Source organism: Patella vulgata, chromosome 2, assembly GCF_932274485.2.
Source record: "Patella vulgata chromosome 2, xgPatVulg1.2, whole genome shotgun sequence".
NCBI lineage: Eukaryota > Metazoa > Mollusca > Gastropoda > Patellidae > Patella > Patella vulgata.
Genome location: NC_065880.2, coordinates 31802902 through 31824865, shown reverse-complemented (window position 1 = coordinate 31824865; position 21964 = coordinate 31802902). Strand labels below are relative to the sequence as shown.

The following is a 21964-nucleotide window of genomic DNA, read 5'->3' as shown; positions in this document are numbered from 1 at the left end:
TCGTCGACAATAGATTTTTTACGGCAGTAATAGTTAATAGATGTGTAGAAAATTTCACGTGCGATGGCTGTTAATGGACTCAAAGAGAGTGCGTGACTAACCAGAAATCACTTCGAGACAAGCCACTGAAGCGTGCACATTCACTGTGTCGAGTACCACTCTTAGTAGGGAAAATTTTCGGCACATGGGGCACCCTACCCTTGGGTAATTTATTAGATATAAACCATTCCGTTTCTGAATTTTTATATATTTTTGCTAGCGTACAGAGATGTCGTTGTAGGCAGTCAGATTTAGCGGATAGATAAACATGTTGTTTTGCTGTTGTGTATCCCTCCTCTTGCATTGCATGTAAGATGTTGTTTATTAAAGTTGTGGTGTCCTGAAAGATGGGTTGGTTTTATTTAGTGTAATATATAGGATTACTTAATTGTTTTTCTGCCTCAGATATAGTCTGTACGGTTCATTATGACAAAACAAGCCTTTGTCGCTTTTGTTAATGATTATGTTTTTGTCTTTTTTGAGGATGTTTAATGTTGTTTTTGTTGCTGGGTTGAGGTTTGTTTTTTGTGATTGTGGTTGAAGGGATGATATTTCTGTGTTCATTTCGTCGAAAATTTTAAGATCTAGTGATAATGACTTTTTAGGTGGTTTCCACGTGGATTTGTCTGTGAATATATATTTTTTACCTCTGCCGGGTTTGTTCTATGGGTATTATTGTGGGGGTTGGGATGAAATTAAGGCCTTTGTCAAGAATGTTTATTTCTAGGGGGCTGAGAAGTCTGTCACTCAAATTGACAACTGGCTGTCCTAAAAAAGCTTCTCATTCTTCACTCGAGTTTCAGATATCTTGTTTTTACCTTTCTAGTAAAGATATACAGCTCACATTTGGTAGTGTTAAAGAACTTTTTGTGTAGATTACGAATGATACTTGGCCATGAAAACCACAAAACAATTGGTGTAATTGAATATTTTCTGGATCTTGTAGTGCTCCAGGAGCTAGAAAGTTAAAGATATATATACCCAAATTACCGGTAGTAATACATAAGAAACAAATGAATAATCGACACTTTTCGGTTATTTTGGTAACAATAGTAACAAGGACAATATGGACTATGTTATTCTTATGAATACTTCGAACACTGACAACTCGAATAAAGTAATTTGACTGAAATTTGCAAGAAACTCCTTTCTCATTATCTATTTGTAAACTTTTGTAGCGAGAACGGTGCGCGTTAGATCATAAGGTATGCCATTGAGTCACGTGGCATTTTTTCGATCCTCCTCTTGTACGTGACAAGGAGTAGGGTCGTCTATTTCCAAAGTCGATTTGCATGGAACTGTGACCCCACACCCATGAGCTTTGCATTAACAAAATGATTTAAATAATAAACAACTTTAATACTGAATTAGTTTTATTTTTCGATGTATTTGCCGAAAGCTACTGATAGGATATACAAACTGGAGTCTATATTTTGGGGAATTTTTCTGGTTTACGGTTCTTAGTTTGGTCTTATTCCGTTCAATTGTCCTCAACTTAGCCTGCGACGCAACCGACATTCCGCACCTTAGACCGGATATTAAAGTGTCAGTATGGCCTGGACGTATTCTTTTGAATAGTATGACAATTTAAATGCATCCATAGATAGCCATGGCATTGATCACTTCGATATTACTATTGCTGAATAAATTGAACAAGCTCCAGTAAGCAGAAAATAGGGTTTTCTTATGTCAAGTCCTGCATCGTTCAAATGTCTCTTTGACTGCCAAACGAATAATTTAATCTGATGCTTTACCATATGAAGGATTGTTATTTCCTCATAATCAATACCCAAATGACAGTATTTACAATAAGTGTTAGTCTATTTTGATCTATGATGTCGTTGCGAGACTAAGCATCTTTTTATCCGACAGGCACTTATCTGACCTGCGTCGGATAATAACGGGCGGGCGGGCGCTAGTGCTATTATCCGGAGCGCACCTAAAAAAATATTTTGCTCCACAGAAAACAAAAAGACTTAAATAAACGAAAGCTCCTACGAACATGACGTCGCCCCACAGATCTTTTGACCGGGCAAAAAAAATCGAGACGGTCAAACCGTTTCAATATTTTTATAAGATGATTGTGATATGTTCAGCCCTTTGTGATTGTAAAGATTAAGATCATCGGAATGTTCTTAAATAATATGGAGGGCGAGGCCAAGAAAAACACAAGCCAATCAGGAGATAATCATTAGTCTAAGACCTTAATTCTTACAAATTGGAGTTACTTCCCTTCAGTCACAAACCGGTTAATCTTTCACTAATGCACCATGAATAGGTGCTCCGTGCAGCGAACATTTTCTCCGCTGAAAGTTGAACTCGACATGGGGAATGTGCACGCTTCAGTGGCATGACTCGAAGTGGTTTGTAAAGATTAAGATCATTGGAATGTTCTTAAATAATACGGAGGGCGAGGCCAAGAAAAACACAAGCCAATCAGGAGATAATTATTAGTCTAAGACCTTAATGCTTACAAATTGGAGTTACTTCCCTTCAGTCACAAACCGGTTAATTTTTCACTAATGCGCCATGAATAGGGTGCTCCGTGCAGCGAACATTTTCTCCGCTGAAAGTTGAACTCGACATGGGGAATGTGCACGCTTCAGTGGCTTGACTCGAAGGGGTTTCTGGCTAGTCACGCAGTGCGACAACACTCAGCACAAGTGTCTACGAGTCTATAAATAACCATCGCACGTGAAATTCTCTACACATCTAGGCTATCAAAATTACAGCCTTAAAAAATCTAACTGACGATTCAGAGTAGCAGAAATATAACTTTTTGGTTATTACAGCAGTTTTAGAAATTACGTTCGTTTTGCAGAACAGTAGGACGTTAAACCCCATTTCATTTCATTTCATTTACGTTCGTTTTATTATTTAAATTGCTTTATCATTAACTATACCGTTAGGAGCGGCATCTTTTGGTTTAGTACAAATAATATCTTTGAAACACTCGGGTTAGACAAGAAAATGATACTCGCAGTTGTTTCATTTTACTCTAACAAGGTTCTTAAAACAATTGTTGAGTTGCCTAAGGTGCATATTTCTAAATTCAATTTCTTGTTCCAGCTTTGTTATCTTTCTTTTAAAAAAAAGCAGTCACACTATCCCGGCCTGTCAATCAGACGAAGAATATCTCTGTAAAAGATGATTGCCTTCAACACGTGACATCACATCACGCGGCGACAATCATTGGCTCTGGCGCGTGCATTGTTTACATTAGACGTTACTGGTTCGGGGAAAATGGTACCTTTTACTCATTTTAATACCCATTTACACTAAATAGGAAATAATTTTTACCTACAAATAGGCTACTTCAGACGTCTTTATTTATTTTTCTAAAAGATATGTTTTAGAATTTAATTTGTCGGAGGAAAAAAAGTTAATATTTGTGGCTCATTAAGTTGTATCGATGTCATCCTTATCAGTGATTGTAGAGGCCTAGCGAATATTCACTGCTGATCGATGTGGGGGAATGGTCGGTAGACTTGCAATTGTTAAGCGAAACTAATTTGAAAACAAGAGCATGTAACCTATTTTTTACTCAAAAGTGCCCGGATGTTATGGTCGATACTCGTAACCATTTTTCAGTCTACACTGTTAGAATTTTTGGGTCGGACCGACCAAATAATATTGGGTCAAAGGCATCCGACCCAAAATATAGGGCCTACTAGTCAGAAATTTTAGGTCAACCATTTTGACCCAATAATTTTGGGTCAATGGCATCCGACCTAAAATATACTTGTCAGAAATTTTGGGTCGAACATTTTGACCCAAAATTATCATGTCGCCACATCTTTTGGTGGCCGATACTCGTAACCATTTTTCAGTCTATATGGATGTTAAATGGTCATAGCTTATTAAGTACATCATGACCGTTTATTTAGTGACAACGGTCATGATTGTGGTGTAATTGTCAGGATATTTATTTATGGTTGGTAGAAACAGAGAAATGGGGTTTAATGTCTACGTGGCACAAACTAGGTCATTTCGGGACTGACGTATGGTTCAATTTTATTTCAATAATTAGCTGTGGGAGAAATCCGGAAGACTAGGAGAAACCCCACGAGGTTGGATAGGCAAGCCAGAATGTGGTCACAGGTTGTCGCCCGCCTGGACATTTTTGTACAAAGTAATGCACATATTTGCAAATTGTATTGGACTGAACAGTCTTTAATCGATTTGGTTAGGTGAAATATAATTGGAGGAAGACCAATAAGTATTTGGCACACGAGTGTGTCTTGAGCTGCATCCTTATAATACAGGTGGGGTTAATTAATACGGACACAATTACCTTTGGATTACCCCTTTTAGCCAGTGCCGATTGATGGATTATCCTGGTGAACTCTTTAGCTCTAGATTTTGTTGCATTTGTTTGTTTATAAGTGAATTTCGGCAATGTTTGTAATATCTATCATTTTTTTCTTTTAAATTCCCATTAGTTATCAACGTATCTGCTCAGGGCTGGCTACTCTAGTAAATGAATTAGGTGAAATGATGATGGTAAAAAGTATTTTCAAGTTAAATGTGTCTAAAATGCAAAGATAAACAAATTTCACTCATCATGCAAGAGAGGTTTGAAGAACACACACTTTTAAAATTAAAACCAGGTGGTTTGGTTAAGATCCTTTCCCCAAGTAACAAGTATCTTATCTTCTTTGTATGATCCACTGATATATCTTATGTTCTAGATCAAATGTCAAGCCATGGGTATTTAGATATAGATCTCTTATATGTATTAATATTGATGAAACTTTTTTTTAATGATAGGACAGGTTTAAGTTTGATTTATGTCTATTCTTACAATTACGATGAAAATTTTCTACAATATAGGGTAACCCAGAAAAGACTAGTACATTAAAGTAGAATAATTTAATAAAGTATTGTCCATTGCTAAAAGTGTTAATATAGTACCAGTTTTAAAAAATAATGCCAAATCAGGTTTTGCTAGACCGAGAAGTAACATTACACTAACCTCAGTTTACATAAACAAATGGTCAATTTTCTAGTTTTATTAAGTGAAGCTCCTGATTATTTTAAAATCTCATGTAAAGTATATTACAGAGAAAAATTTAATTTCAACTAGGTTACGATGGGACTAACATAAGATACATAATAACATTAAGTTGAGGAACATTCCTTGCATCCTTATATAAAGTTTCACCTGATCAAGATTTTCTTCTTTGCAATTTTCTTACATTTTTGCGACATTACTTTCTTTTATAATGTAGGAATTTTTTTTATATATATATTGGAATTTTTCGTTTGTTTCTGTAATATATATATATATTAGTAACGCATTAAAATGGCCCGACGATTCGTTTGATAACGATGCAAGTACTAGCCAAAATTTTAATTTTTAGTGTTTTTTCTCTAATACTTGAATTTTACAAGCGTATAAATATATATTATATAATGTTGTGTTGTTTTTTTTTATTGGGGGGGGGGGGGAATGACTACGTTTGAATTCAACCACTAATAGTACTGTAAAATTATTGCTTCTTCCAAGTTTTACCTGCTGCACGTATGATATCTAAGAAATGAAATGTGATTTAATGTCTTACTTTTCTGCAGCAACTTGGTTCCTGAAGACAAGCACATGCCTTGCAGTGTGCTGAAAGGGGAATTTGCTTGGGAGCCGCGTTTCTGCCTACTTTTTATCAAATTCAAATTATCCTAGAGAAACCGGGTTTGAATATCCCCGAGAACTTTCTCAGCCAACACCAGTATAGAACCTGTGACCCCCTGTTTAGTGTCATATCCACCTTATATCAAGGAACTCTAACCTTAAAATACTTCCATCAGCGGTGTATACAGTTTCTCCAAATGTGGGGGTCACCGAAATTGATACAACAGGGAGATTGGAACACCACTGAAATAGACTGCAAGTACAACTCAAGTACAATGTTAGACCTACCTTAATTTAAAGGGTATTAACCTTAAAACAGATGAAGATGGGTCTAATGTAACATGAAAGTATATAAATTGATTTATATTCAATTTTTTAAAAAAAAAAATATTGTAATTTTTAATCAATTATGTTCGGTGAAATATGTAAGGAGTCCAAATCGAACGTAGTCATTAATGCATTATTATTTTGTCATTTGTGATTCCGCCATTTTTAATTACCTTCACATTGTCTTGTAGGATATATTTTTCTTTGTTCTTTACAAATGGTGCCAGAAACCATAGTATACAGGACTCATGTAGTGATTTTAAAATGTTCATCGTGTCTTGGATATTAGGATCCCATATTTTCATGGCAAGATAACATCAATAAGGATTGAAACAGACCAATATTGAATTCAAATTCGTGTTTTTAACTTCAAATATTATGGAAAATATTGAGTTAAAAGTTTAGCTCCTTTATAAGGAAGTTTTTTTGCATTAAAAAAAAAAATATTATAGAGAGTAGGTATTATTAAACCTGTAACAAAAGGAAAGGTTGTTAAAATCCAAACCATGTTTTAATAGTTTTTTTGCACTGGTATTCTTTTTTTTTGTTAGTAAGATACTAAGACGTTTTATCCATTCTTCATTCCATTCCAACAAAATATAAAAAATATCAAGATCAAAAATACAGAAGGGCAATCCTAGAAGGGTAACATGCAACATTCCAATTTTTAGTCCATTCCAAAACACAAAACCTTAAAGTTCCATACAGATATATTTTTGAACCTACTAAACTATGGGTAGCCATTTATTCTTAAATAGAGGTTGATTTGTTTGCTGATTTGTTTGTACCTTTGTTAAAAATATGAACAATTCTTTTTCATAGAAAAACACTTTAGTAAAATTCTGTAAGAATGATTTCGAAATAGTCTTCTGATTTCAATGAAACAAACAGTTTAAAATTCAGCGATGTCTTTTTAAAATTGAATGTGTTCTCTAGAGATATAATAAGTATTTCAAGGTTTCTACACACTATGGAACTTTAGAACATTTTGTGTAATTTTTTGTTTGTTTTTAATTTAGCATGCATGTAGATGAGATACAAACTAAAGTGCAGAATGAAATCATATCATATATTGGTTGATAATCAGTTTATTACATCACAAATAGGTGCTAAGCTACGTATAGTATGTTTGGCCATTGAAGTCACAAAACATGCCAGGACAAAGTTCCATTTACTAAATTTGAAGGCCCTCCCCCTTTTCTTGTGAACTGGTAGTTCAGTGCCAACCTAATCAATATTTAGCAAATTTCTTGTTTGTATTGCAATTAAAAACGAACAAAATTTTGATGGTATTTCATCAATTCAATTATATGGAACTAACAATAATTGGATCAAAATATGAGTAAAATTGCAGTTTTGTCCAATTATGTTTTGTGACTATGAGGCCTGGATTAAATGTGCAGACAAAGTCAATGTATTACTAGTATATATTAAGAAACATAAGCACAAAGAACATTAGCGGCAAAATTGACAAAAATAACTACTAAATCTCAAAATTGCTCAAACACTGAAAATAAGGGAAGTTATCTAATGGCAAACATTTCCCGGCATAACAACAAATAAATTATTAATCACAAACTTAGAAATTCACTGCTGAATTCCATTAAATTTTGATTTAAGCCAATAACAATACAAATCTACAAAGAGAGAAATTCTGTTGTTATTGCAGAAAATGTTTGCCTCATGCATTAATTGAGAGTAATCTCTCTCCCCTTTTTACCATGGCAAGTCAAAAATAGTAACAAACAAACAAACAAAAAAAAAAAAAACAATCATAAACACCGCCTTGGTTAAATTATTTACAAGTTTGTCTGTAGCAAAATCCTTGCATTTTGACCACCAATCAAAACCAATTCATTAAGAAAATCGATTTCAAAACTGAACCAAATTTTTTTTTTTTTTTTTTTATTTAGGGGGTGAGGGTTTCTTTTTGTTACTAGATAGGTTTGATTATAATAGCACGCTGTTACATATATTTCTATCAATTACACTCCATAGAAAAGCAAATAAAACTTTTTCAGAATCTTGCCAAAATGTCAAAAGATATTTGCTACAGGCTGATTATTAATAAATCGAATGTTTCAAATCAGACAGTTCATCAATATGGAAATCACTATGACTACAAATATAGATACACCTAATCTACGAGATTAATATTCATATATATGAGGACAGAAACAATATAACTACATATCTTGTTGTTCATGTTTATTTATTCATATATATATATATATAAGAGATAAATAAACATATATATTTATATAATATGTATATATGCATGATGAAAAAATTCATGTCGTAATAGATCCACATCATGCTACTAACGACTTTGATTTGATTTGATTTTTAAAATTCTCAATTCCCGACATATTAGCACTCGTTAATTGTATCAGTACAATACCCCATGCAACAAAATTATTCGCATGACCTGCATGTGTTCGGATCCAAGTCCACATTTAAAATACAAGACAAATATTAACTAAGTTCTAAACTTAATGGCCATGCTACCTTCTTGGCATGTTTTTAAAGACAGTATCTTTTACTTTTGATTTATTTAATCATATTAATGTCAAAATATTAATTTATCTTAATTTAATTGCCAAATCTTAAGTAATTCTCCATATTAATACAAGTATTTCATTTTCAATAATTTAAACTATTTTTGTTACATATTTTGAAAACTAAATTATAACTGGCTTTTCAATTTTTTTTAATGAAAATATTTTATATAAATTTAAAACGACAAAGTGTCATGGCCAGAAAGTAAGGACTTAAAAACACTATTCATTTCACATATAACACAATTCTATTGACTAAGATCATCTCATGTTGCCTTTCATTGGGTATCTTCTGTACATCAAAAACATCCTTTGTTTTTTTACCAATCTGGTTATTTCAATTTAATAAGTCTTTAAAAACATTCTTTTCCACCACGAAACTCTCTGAGTATTGTACATGGTTTCACACTTTTGCCTAATAAGGGAGTTAATAATAGTAATTTTACTGTATTCAAGAAGATTCTTATTGTGTTAGAATCTAAAGACTAGATATATTTTAGATACTAAAAATCTATGAGGTATAATAAAGATATGAGTAATCATTGCAAATATAAGGGAAATCATTATATTTCTACGACAGTTTATTTTGTCTTTTTTAAACAAATTGTGTATTTACGACTAGATAATCAAGACTATTCAACGGAAATAACCAGATTAATCAAAAATGACACGATGCTATTCATGCCATTGTAGGAGAACATGCATTCAGCTGAAGCTGATAATGGAAGAACATTAGTATGTGCTTGTGCACAGAATAATAATCATAAATACCGTTTTCGACTGATAAGAAGCAAAGGAAATCTCAGTTATGCATATTTTATGAAATCAAAATAAAGCAAATTTCTCCACTTTTGAGTAGGTTGAATTCAGATTTAAATGAATGCAGACCTGATAATAATTTCAGAATACAGGGAAAGAAAAGGTTGATATAATTTCCCTTGAATCCATCATTCACGGGCAACAGCACAGGGTTCAGTCGAAAACGGTACAAACATATACATTTCAAATCTATATACTTTACAATACATTAACAATTAAAATATTCAAATGCTGTAAAATTGTGTAGATTTCTGGTTAACAAAACAAACATTCAGAATTCTTTTCAAAAAGGGGAGAGATTCAGGATTCATGAAGCACCAAATGAGGCAAGAGAACTACAGATTAATTCAACTACAAATTACTGGATTATACAAGATCATGTGACGGTCTAAAAGAGCACCTGATAAATTTTGTTCCAAGCCATATGAAGGTTATAGCCACAGATTTTATTTCATGCCTCATTTTGCATTTTAATTGGATCATCTGCATCAATGGGCAAAATTATAATTTGTTAAAATGGTTACTTTTTATTTAAATTTTGATCCTCAATCCACATTTACTAAATTTGAAATTCTTTTTTAAAATATGGCAACCATTCATTTATTTCATCTAGCATTCCAGATCTATGCAACTATATATGTAACTAATATTTGACCAGATTCAAAAATTAAAATTAATTTGCACCATATGTGAAAAACTCACAAAAGAAACATACAAAAAATCTAACAAAAACAAGTTTCAGTATGACAAAAAATTATGGCGAAATTGGACACCTATTGATGGGAAGAAAATATTATGAGACAAAAAGAAAAAAAAACCCTTACAATTTGAGAGCAATGATGCCACTTGGAGGGTGGGGGTGATATTCAGTAAAAAAGATTACCTCATCAGAATTAAATTAAAATTAATGTTAGCAATTTGCAGAAATTATTTGTAATATGAATCTGGCACAGGGAGTATAAATACACCCCAACCCCACTTGTACAATTTCTCTCCCCTTCACCTCTATTTTTCTTCCCAAACAATATCATCCAATTTCTATGATACTGACCAAGATTTATTTTCAAATCTGGCTTCATTCACTCAAAAACAAATTTATAAAAGACAACAGGTACAATACAGCATTTGTTCTTATTTTTTTAATGTAATAAATTAACTTTTTGATTTATTCAATAACATATCTGCCTCACAGACATAAGGGAAAAAAAACATTTAAAAATAAATAATGACAAAAAGAAAATGACATAGAAGTCAAATGAGTTACTACATGTACATACATATTTTAACATTTTAAGATCTCCAATGACAAACAAGATATTAAACCTTTTTAATTTGCATTCCCACTAGCCTCAAAGAAACTTTGGTCACCAATACTCATGTTTGGAGATCTTTAAAAATGCACTTGAAATCTTAGGTTCAAAGCCTTTCAATTATAAGTGCATTCTAATGTTAATTATTTCAATTAATCAAAAATATATGAACTAAGAAAACAGTGAATCAACAACATAATGAAAATTATTTATGGAAAAAATAAGACTAGTATTTTTTATCGCTCGAGTTTTCAATGGTTTGAGAAAAATATGACAGCAGAAAATCCTATTATGGAATGAATTCAATGTCAAAAATCAACAATGAACCATGATAAAATATGCATTCCGTAATAGGCTTCGGAAACTAGTTAAAACAACAGAAATGAATCCAGAAAACTAACAAAAATACATCTTCAGTACCTAAGGTTAAAAACACAACTTAAAAAAATCAGATCTCTGACAACATAGAAGATGTACCATAATTTGATCAGTGAGGGCAAGACAATTTTGGCAAGGAAAATGCTTCTACATTTTCTTGTTATGTTAATTATTTATTATAGTATGACAAAACACAAGGGCATCATGATATTGTAATGCTAATAGGCTGCCAGTACTGATGGGTTTCAAAATTAGGAACCTATTCTAAATCAGTTTATGACTGAACTCTAAATTATAAGATGAACAATAAATTCTTTGAATGGCATTCTAATTATAAATCCAAATTATACCCAAGTTTGTGTATGATGAGAAATTGTTTGCAATCCAAAATGAGCACCTAACATTTTTCAGTATATTTTGAAAACCAGAAGAATTTTATTTACAGTTGTTAATTTGAAACAGATGGCACAATAATTAGTAATATTTCAGATTAAAATGAGTACAAAATTGTATGACTGGCAGCCATGTTATCGAAGACAAAGACTCTCAGACAAGTCCTATAAAAAAACACAAACAATTTTTTAGCACCATAAATGTCTTGGGAGAATTCTAACAATTAATTACAATCTGTCACACTCTCTTTCAGCCACAGAAAAACTTTTATTCCAGTTTTGATATACCTTAATTAAAAAAAATAAACCAAAAACCTTCAATTTGTCCTGGAAAGTTTTAAAAATTCGGAAATATTTTACTCAGTTTTTGATGAATGACTAACCTTTTTAAAATCTCAAGTTAATCCATGAGAGTGTAAATATGACATGAAATAAATATGACGTGTAATTTCAAAAGAAAAAAAAAACATAACAAAAAGCGTAATAATGTACTTAACTACCGTCAAATATTCAATCCTAATGAGTATATAAATCTAAGACTGAGAATTCAGATTGGCTGTAGCCACTAAACTACCATCCAATTAAACAACAGCTTTAAAAAAAGCCATTTCTAATTCCACTGGCCAATGATATGACAGCATGAACATTCTGACAGGATAAAATATCAAATTACAGAGTGTTTTAAATATAGTGTGAGTATTTGAGTTGAAATTTGGAAGCTGTAAGACCTTATCAAAAATGTTTTAAATTAAAGAAAATTGCACAGTATTGAAGTTTAATCAAGTCAGAATGAATCATGTTCAAATGAAAGTATAAACAAATGACATGAATGGGGGACTTAGATAATTTTATAGCTCAGACTGAGGATTTCAAGAGAAGGATTTTCAAACAAGAACTGATTAATCTGATTGGATAAATGCTATCAACCCATCCAATCAACAAACCTGTTATTTAAAGCTTTTTTAGTCAACATCAAAATATTAGGTTGAACCGAGCAAAAACATCTGCTTAAAAATTCATGTAACATCAGAATTTTATAATCAATATATCACTATATAAGTGACAATAAAATCAACACTTGACTTCATCAAATTAAAATCCCAAAAATTTCATTGATTTTGTGTTTTTTGGAAGAAAGTGATTACAATAGCTATGTACAAGAAGCAAATGCCTCGTTTGTTTGAGATTTTAATTCAAGGAACGCAAATGTTTCGCTATTATCATCATTAACATTTTGCACTTAACAAAAAATTGAAATCCACGAGTCGTACATACATAAGATCTTCGTATCATACTTGATAAATATATACTATCAACATAAGAGGTAAAATTTTCATGTACAATCTGACTAGAAATAATGAAAATAAAGCTAACAGCATGAGTATTGTTTTTACAGTTCTCTCCCTTGGAACACAAAATGTTCAGGAGATAAAAAAGATTTGTATACAATGTAAGCAAGTGTAGCACGCAGCATTTTGGGAACAGAAACCCCGAACAATTTAAAACATTTCAATTCCTGGAAATACACCATTAACAGGCTAAAATCCAAGATGTCTTTCAGTAAAATCTGCTCTGTCCCAAATCTGGCTGTTGTTTTAAATTTTTCTTTATTTACACATGGTCACACGTTAAACATGTGATCAGCTAAGAGTTCTTGTATCCCTGCGCTGTGGATGTGCACGCTCTCATGTAGCTTTTCATTTAGTAAGGTGCAAATCGTTGATAGCCTCCACGATAAACAGTTGCCTGAAAAACAAAGCAAATTCATGTGTTATTGTTGAAGTTGTGACACTTGGCAAAAGCATTACTACATCAAAAATGGATTGTAAAAGGGTTTATGGTAAATAAGCACATAAATACTGAAAAGTACAAGCATACTGTGGACTATGAACTGAGCATTTCATTACCTCCATCTTGGAATTGTGACATCATATCAGAAATCGAAGTCTGTCAACTAATTTCGCGATTGTCCTAGTTTTAAGTCGATCATTGGTGATAAATTAGGCTTTTTTCAAGTGTTGCCCCAAAGTACAAGAGTGGTGTGAAGGCCAGGAATGCAGATGATGAGTTGTTTAAGGAAAGCCAAGACCAACTATTGTCAGAGAGGCAAGACCAACTATTGTCAGACCATATATATATAAACAAGGTTATAGCTTACCCCATAACCGGCAACTGGTCCAATACTGTGTCCTAGGAAGGGGTCGGTAGTATAATCTACACCTCGACCAATTCTACAAATTAAAATATAGTTATGTCATATATTTCTTCTCCCTGAAAGTCAAGTGTAGTTTAGGCAAAATCTCCCTGCCAATACAATCTCAATTACAACCACTGGAAACAGCTACAAGTCTTGACATTGAACAGGGAAAATGAAAGTATGTGTTCAAATTCACTCATTATTGGCAGAAGGTTTTAATTAGCCATACAACTGGCACTGAATAGTAAATTAGGTCATGCATTATTAAAGCATGTCACCTATTTTTCTGGAGTTCTATGTAATGGGTTTACATTAATGTCAGGTAACTGTGCTTGGGAGTAGACAAGATAAACATTTCAGATTACTACTGTTAAAAGTAGACGAATGAATACTGTGCATTGCCTACATATGATAAATCACAGAAAGAAAAGAAGGACATACTTTGGAATCATTTATGTACATTGCCAACATATATAGAGAATCTCCTACAAGTCTTTTTTGATATAAAAAAATATCAACACAAGTTGATAAAGCAAAAAAAACCTGAAGCTTTGATGAGTTTTTTTTACTTTATCGATGAGTGTTGATATTTTTTGATGAGTGGGAGATTTTATTTATCACCCAATCCTTTCTTACATGCACAAACAAATAAAATATAATTCTTTGCCATAGATTTCACTTTTACTGAACCTGATTACATTACGGCATAGTGATAGGCCTACATTAGTTTTTGTCCTTTATACTGACCCAGTGTGTCATTAATGTCAATTAAATGAAAATAATTCCTTTTTAATAAAAAAAGAAGTTACTTTTAATAAAAAATGAATTGTTCTTTGAAAATACAAAAGTAGTTCCTTTTTAATTGACCAATCAAATCCTTTAAAAGTGATATCTCCAAAGCAGATATCGCAGTAGATTATGAAACTTATCACAAGCAATATTTACTGTAGAATGTGTTATTGGGTGATAAATCAAGATCTCAGTTTGAAATCACCACACAGACCTACTCCCAGAAAATGGGAGAAATGGAAACCTAACTTGAAAAATTTAAATGAATCTTATTTTGTGCAGGAATGTACTTACTGTGCAGCTGTAGCCATGGTTGGTATAGCATATCTTGCAGCTGGGAAACCAGCAGCAGCTGCATAAGGCTGAGTTGTAACCAACTGATATCGAGCAGTAGCAGCATCATAAGTGGCAAGAAATGGATCCTGATAAATACCACCTCTGCAAAATATGAAAATTGAATCATGTCTTTTTTAAAATGGAAATAATGTAAACCCCTAGTCCCAGATAAGCTAAATCTTTCAGTGTCACAGAAATGTTTTTATTAGTTTAGAAATGGAATAGATTATTAAGAGGACACAATAGTAATGTTGGGTTCTTAGGGCCATTTTATATATTTTAATGAGTGGATTATCTGGTATAATGTACTACTTACGGTGCGTACTGTAATGGGGCTGCAGCAGCTAATGGTGTTGGGTGTCGCATTGCTACTGCTGCAGCTGCCGCTGCTGCTGCAGAGTAAGCTCCTCTTGCAGCAACAGCTGCTGCAGCTCGTCCTCGAGTTAAGGCCACGCCCCTTAATGCAGCAGCAGGTAGAGGTACTGAAATCAGGCAAACATAAAAAAATTACTATCATTCTTGTCAGTTGGTATATTTCTTTTTTATTGTTTTGGAAAAGGAACATTTTGCTTCAAAAATATTTAACATTTTCATTTAATTTCCAATAATTATAAAGACACATTTTCTACATAATAAAGAAATTTGGCAATTTACACAGTCACAAATCTACTTTCAAGAGTAGTTTCATAAAATGGTGATTGAATCATTTCTGAGGTGTTAAAATATGATTCCTAAAATTTATGAAAAAGATGTATGACCTTTGAAAATACTGAGAGTGCCAGACAATAATTAATTTCATAAATGGATGCAAGACTAGAATATAGTATATTGATTATCATGTAAAGATTGTGTCTAGAAAAATGTTTTCAGCATTCTTTTTTTATTATTATCAGTAACTATATGGTTTTCCACAGAAACAGATTACTTTGAATTATCTGTTATTATATTGATACAATTTTATTATCAGTAACTATATGGGTTTCCACTGAAACAGATTACTTTGAATTATCTGTTATGTTGATAAAATTTTAATTTTTTTTTACTATACAGAATAGAATATGTCTTACTGACTACAGCCTATAAATGACAATGACCATATTGCAGACAAATAATCTTAGTAACTCAATTATTTTCACTGATCGCTCTATCATGAAGCTAAGATTCTGTCCAACAGCACAAATTACCTCCTCAAACTAAACACAACCATGAATGATTGGTTTAGTTTTATATCGATTTTATTTAAATAGGTACAAATAATACTAGAATATTAAATACATTTAATAGTTAAATACATTTAACATTGGCAATATTAATTATGTTAAGAGATGTGCATTGATTTAAAGTCCATTACTGGTAATCTTATTCATTGAAAAAGAAACTAGATATAGCTGAATAAATTTCAAATTGATTTGTTGGGTTTGTTTTTTTTTGTTTTTTTCATAATACCCGATATTCTATTGGCAAAATGTTCCTTTAATTTACAATTGCAAAATGTGTCTGATAGGGAAAACAATGATCATTATTGACAGCTATCCACCAAGAAGAGATGTGATTTGACCATAACTTTCCTATAATTATTCAACAGATGTCATCAGATGCAATTAAAACCATTCTTACAGAAGATATATTAGTATTAAGGCATCTTTACTAGTAATATGATCCTTCATTTACATAGAGTTTGGATTACTTTATGGCTGGGTATCATGCAATAAAACATGTTTGTCTCAACCATCAACCATAGCTTCTATTCTGTGTTTTCATTAAATAAGATGGTCCACTTATTTCTATATTACACCAATCAAATAGATAACGGTGATAGCTAGATGTTTATTCAAGCTCCACACTAAATTAATTAATTTTGACACAGATTCAAACTAGTTATTAAAAAACTTTTTCAGCTTAGGAATGAACTATTAAAATATCTGGTAGCATTGTTAACTCACTAAAAATAATTTCTTTAATTAGGAATAGTGTTTGAAACAAGACACCTAGAATTTTTCTGTTACATTATCTACATTTTGATAGAATATAGAAACAGATGGATGGTCAGATAGAAATGTGAAGAATTCAGTTCTTGTAGATAGAATGCTCACACATGTAGTAATTACTCTAACCGTTCATAACGAATAATCATTTCAAATAACATGCATTTTATTTATCTCTAAATGCCATTCAAACAGACTTACTGGACATACATTTGGAGATCGCTAGGACATAAAAATAGCAGCGTAACTTTTCTGCAATTCACACTGGTGATCAATATTTTATCAACCAACTGTCGGAATTGGGTGCAATAAAGAATACCATGCACACATCCCCCCCCCCCTTTTCATCAGTTTATTGTATAATCAATGTACTTTTGATTATTTCAATAAATATTTTATTTGTCCCCAAAGATCAAATGTCAGATCATATTGAACATTTTCCTTTCCAATACCTTTACTTTTGGACGATCTGTGGTGAATTGGCAAAAAACATGCAGATTCCATGGATAAAATTTTATGATACAGACATTTTTAACAAATGCTATAAAATGTTTTTTTTTCAGGGTACACAAAAGTGCTTAAATTGAATATCTTGCAGTGAATAGATTTCGTAAAATGCACAGAAATAACACAAGGTATCCAATCAACAACCAATGAACTGATAACTTGTTTTGCAGAAACTGCACACGAAAACATTTACTACTCAACCGAGCAACCAAAACTCAACTTGACAACTGAATCAATCACAAGCCATTGATTAAAGAACAACAAGACCTAAGCTTGCAGACTCTAAAATTTAAACAACAGTTCTTAAGGTAGTGAAAATGAGGAAAGATAGGTTGCCAGGCAACAAAACATACTCACACAACAGCTAAGTTGTCTGAGCAGTCAACAAGGGTAACAACCAATTAAGTAATTATCGGATATCTTTAGAATTCTATTATTTGCCCCATGGCCTTAAAATGTTGTACCGGTATATAAATTTATATTAACTTTAGCCTCAAGTGATTAAGGGCCACAACTCTGGTAGTAATTATCGGAAATCATTGAAAAGCAACAGGCCCTCATAATCTTAAACAATGTGTAGCAATTGGATATTAACGTTAGCCACAAGATTTTTCAAAGTGATCGAGGGCCATAACTCTGGCGGTAATTATCAAAAGTTGTTAAAAATCAATAGTCTTCCTTGCCTTGTGACCTTAAACACTGTGTATAAATAAATTTATAGTCAATCAGATATTAACTTAGCCTCTTCAGTGTCCAAAGGCAGTTGTGGATGCCAGATCGATCGACAGGGGCATATAAAAATTGAAAATGAAACTTAGTCCTGAAACATTCATACACTACACAACTAAAATACATCAATTGAGCTCTCTTGCAATAAATAACCTACATGAATTCCACTTCCTCTGCAAACTAAAAATTGACCAGTCTTGACTTTTAATGTTCAAAAATAGTCTTTGGCAAAAATCACTCGGATAATTGTGATCAAGTAATAATAACCTTCCAACAGATTAGTTTCCGGCTCTCCTAAATCTATTATAGCAATTTCCAATATATATGAAGGAGCTAAACGACTCATCAAGGAGGTGATCTGAACTATTTATCTTTTAATCTTGGGCACCTAGTGAAAAATTTCCATTAAATTCAAGAAGATATTCCCATCTGTCTAGACAATCTTTTGCCGTTTAGAAATCAGGCATCAAGCATGAAAATGGACCAATTACTGAGGGTATAGAAAGGATTGGATAAACATTATTATTTGTGTTTTTGTTGAAATATTTGAAAGCAGACTTATTCTTTTACATTTTTGGTACCAGTACGTCTAAAGAGATTCAAAATTTGATAAGGACTACAACTAGAACAACTGCAGCTCTTGATTGTTAGAATTACCTAACGAATTATTTATGCGTGCAACGTGATGTCTTGGAATATAATGATGGTTGAATTTCTCAAAAATTTTCGTAGGAATGATATTTGACACAGGATAAACAATAGAGATCAATAATATTAATTTATACCATGATGAATAACTCTGAAACACTTCATGCAATCTTTATAAAATAGAACTTCCATGAATATTGAAATTCAAATTAATAAAATAACCCACCATCTACAGCTACAAAAACTGGGTGGAAGGTCATTAAATGGTTAAAATTACACATGCTTTGGTTTTGGCCAAGCTTGATTTGTCTTATATAAATGCACCATTACCATTGTGTTAAATTAAGAAAATATAAAAACAAAATATTGTTCAGAAAAAAAGAAAATCAATTCACCGTTAAAAGCTACACATAAAAGTAGTAATTGATGATGCACAGGCATAATACAATCAATTTTCATAACAAAAAGAGCTGATATTTCAAACTTCATATTGATATTTTTACAATAAAATCACAAATAGTTGCCTAAAAGTACATTCTGATTAAAATACTAACATTCAGTGGGAACATTCTGTTTCAATCACACAACTCATTTTCTTCTCATTAAACCCAAAAGAGAGAGAGAGAAATTGGGTTTAATGTCCACTCGACATGAACTAGGTCATTTTGGCACTAACATATGGTTCAATTTTATTTCAATAATTCGCTTGCGCGTAGGGGTCTTTGCCAGTGGGAGGAAACCGGGGGAACCACGGAGAAAACCCATGGGGTTGGACAGGCGAACCTACTCCTTGTCACATACAACCAGGGAATCAAAACCACACCAGTTGACTCAATGACGGACCTTATGATACAGCACACACGTGCTAACCATTCGGCCATCCAACCCTAAAGAGCCATCAAAGAATTTTAAAGCTTCAAAACTAAATGACTTTTTAATTTATCAAGGTCAAAATTACATTGGTTTCGAGTTCTTTGGGGAATTTGATTTCAAAAACAGTGTTAAGAAGAATGCTACACTAGGAGAAAGTTAGTATTTTTATCATTCTGTGAAAATCTTTTAAAAAATACATCCATAATGACTTTAGGACATATAATCACGATAACCTGTTGATACACCAGGGTACATCTGTATCGCATTCACTGCAAGATACCAAATACCTACTTCAAGATGACCGATTAGATGTGTTAGTTAAGACTACTTTCTCTAATTTTCAAATTCAACTTTTTTTTAATGGTCAATGTCTTGTTGGACCAATAAGGGAGATTAAAACAGAATTCCATAATCAGAATTCTAAATTTCTCTGAAAATGACATAATTTTGATTTGAATGCATTTCCAGAAATTCTTCAGATATTTTTGACGTAACTAAATATTTTGTATCAGAAATCTATGGAAAAGCTGCTGCTGTTTGTCATCCAGATCATTAAGCATTCAAGAAAGTTACAACCTTTCATCTTACAGATGAAGAATCATAACCTTTGAACTAAACTATTTAGAACCTTACCATTGGGTATAGTGGGTGCAGCAGCTTTTTTGGTCATAACTCGGGCAGTGGCATTATTGACCTAATTAGGATAAATTAATATTTCACATTAAAATCTTGACATTCAGGTTTCACAAAAACATGAAATTGAACCATGACAGAATTTTATTTAGATGGTTTGCAAAAAACAAATGAATAAATTGGCCAGAAAAATTCATTATATGTTACAAGGGCTGCCAGGGAGTATAAAATCTACCTCCTTGCTACTCTGAGTCTATTCTTAATAAATCACTAATTTCAAATAATTATAATCAACCACCTAAATAAAACACTGTCATCATATGGCCTCTGTTTTCTTAAATTAACATTTAATTAATAAAATTGAAATTTATAATTGAATATTTATAGAATTTGAAAAAAAGTTAAATATATATATATTCTTTTTTATGATTTACTGATAAATAGGTCTAGCATTTCAAAACTCTTCATTATGTATAAATTTACTTTACTTTGAAAAAAGAAAAAGAATCATCTATAATAAAAATAAAAACATTTGGCCATATTTAGATTCAATTACAAAATTTTAAAATAAATAAAAAAAAGACGCTAACAAAATATTGCAAACATCGTATATATCTTTTTTAGGGAAATTTTAAAAATAACCAGCAGCTGCCAGGCAAGATATGCCACCCTTTTGCTAGCGATGGATAGAGGAAAGGCTACAAAAAATCACCCAAAAAACACGATTTTTCTTACAATCAGGGGCAATAATCCAAGATGTTATGGACTAAAATGTGAGAATATTGAAAGGGATTGAGATCTTTGGGATATAAAGATATATTTTAAGTGTCATCAAAATTGAAAGGAACCAAGATCATGTATTTCAAGCCTTATCAAAATCGGATTAAAATTGTGACTTCTAGAGTGTCCACAAGCTAAAAACATGAATTTCCCTACAATCAGGATCCATAATCCACGAAGTTTCGGTACAATACATGCCAATATCGAAAGCAACTGATATCTTTTGGAGATAAACCTATATTTGAAGTTTCGTCAAAATCGGATAAGAATTGTGACCTGTAGAAAGTTTACAAACAATTGTGGACGGACAGATGGGGGCGACGACAATATACGTCCACATGAAAATGTGGGTGTACAAAAATCACTGAAATCATATGTTTTTTAAATCCAAAAAAGAACTGATGTTTATCTGATATTGTGCAATATTTTGTTACATCCTGTCTAAGCGGATTTGACATAGCAGCAATAAAATTGTGTTACCATGGAAACATAACCCTATTACAAACATGACTTGTAAATTAAACCTTATAAAGTAATTTTATTACTGATGTTTCAGATCTTGAAATTATCTTTTTTTATCATAATACAAAACTTATAAATATGTGATATTATGTGGGTTTAATCAACCAAATCCGGGCAGTAGATCTTTTAAGCTGTCTTTTAATTTGAAGACTTTATTCTAGCAATATATCGAGGCATGTGTAGAAGTCATTTAAAAATAACTATAATTTTTTTTTATCTGATTTTGTGAAGTATTTCTTAATCTGTTTCCATAGCAACCAAATCTGCCTAGGCAAGAAAGCGTCAATAAGCAAAAGATGTAAACTGCATATATCATATCATAAATTCTCAGTTTGATAATAGACTATTCCAATTTCCAACTTTACAGCCAAATGTAACTCTGTTATGATGCAAATTTCAGAATATGAAGTTAAAACTTTATACATGTACATTATGCAGTTTACATATCACAAAAAGCAACTGAACACATAAAAAACAGTAATAATTTAAATATCAATTTGTTGTAATCTTTTT

At 32.0% G+C, this 21964-nt stretch overlaps 1 protein-coding gene across 16 annotated transcripts in view; it reads right to left on the bottom strand.

Annotated features, from left to right (window-relative positions):
* Positions 1–7065: 7065 nt before the first annotated feature.
* Positions 7066–21964, bottom strand: part of LOC126811858 (RNA binding protein fox-1 homolog 2) — a 109739-nt gene continuing 94840 nt past the window's right edge. For all 16 annotated transcript variants that reach the window (XM_050537825.2, XM_050537823.2, XM_050537824.2 and 13 more), the window contains exons 6-10: positions 20150–20210; positions 15091–15256; positions 14733–14876; positions 13611–13683; positions 7066–13198 (exon numbers count right to left, since the gene is read on the bottom strand). In XM_050537825.2, the coding sequence (XP_050393782.1) occupies positions 13154–13198; positions 13611–13683; positions 14733–14876; positions 15091–15256; positions 20150–20210 (489 nt within the window). In that variant the 3' untranslated portion in view covers positions 7066–13153. The remainder of the gene's footprint in view (positions 13199–13610; positions 13684–14732; positions 14877–15090; positions 15257–20149; positions 20211–21964) is intronic.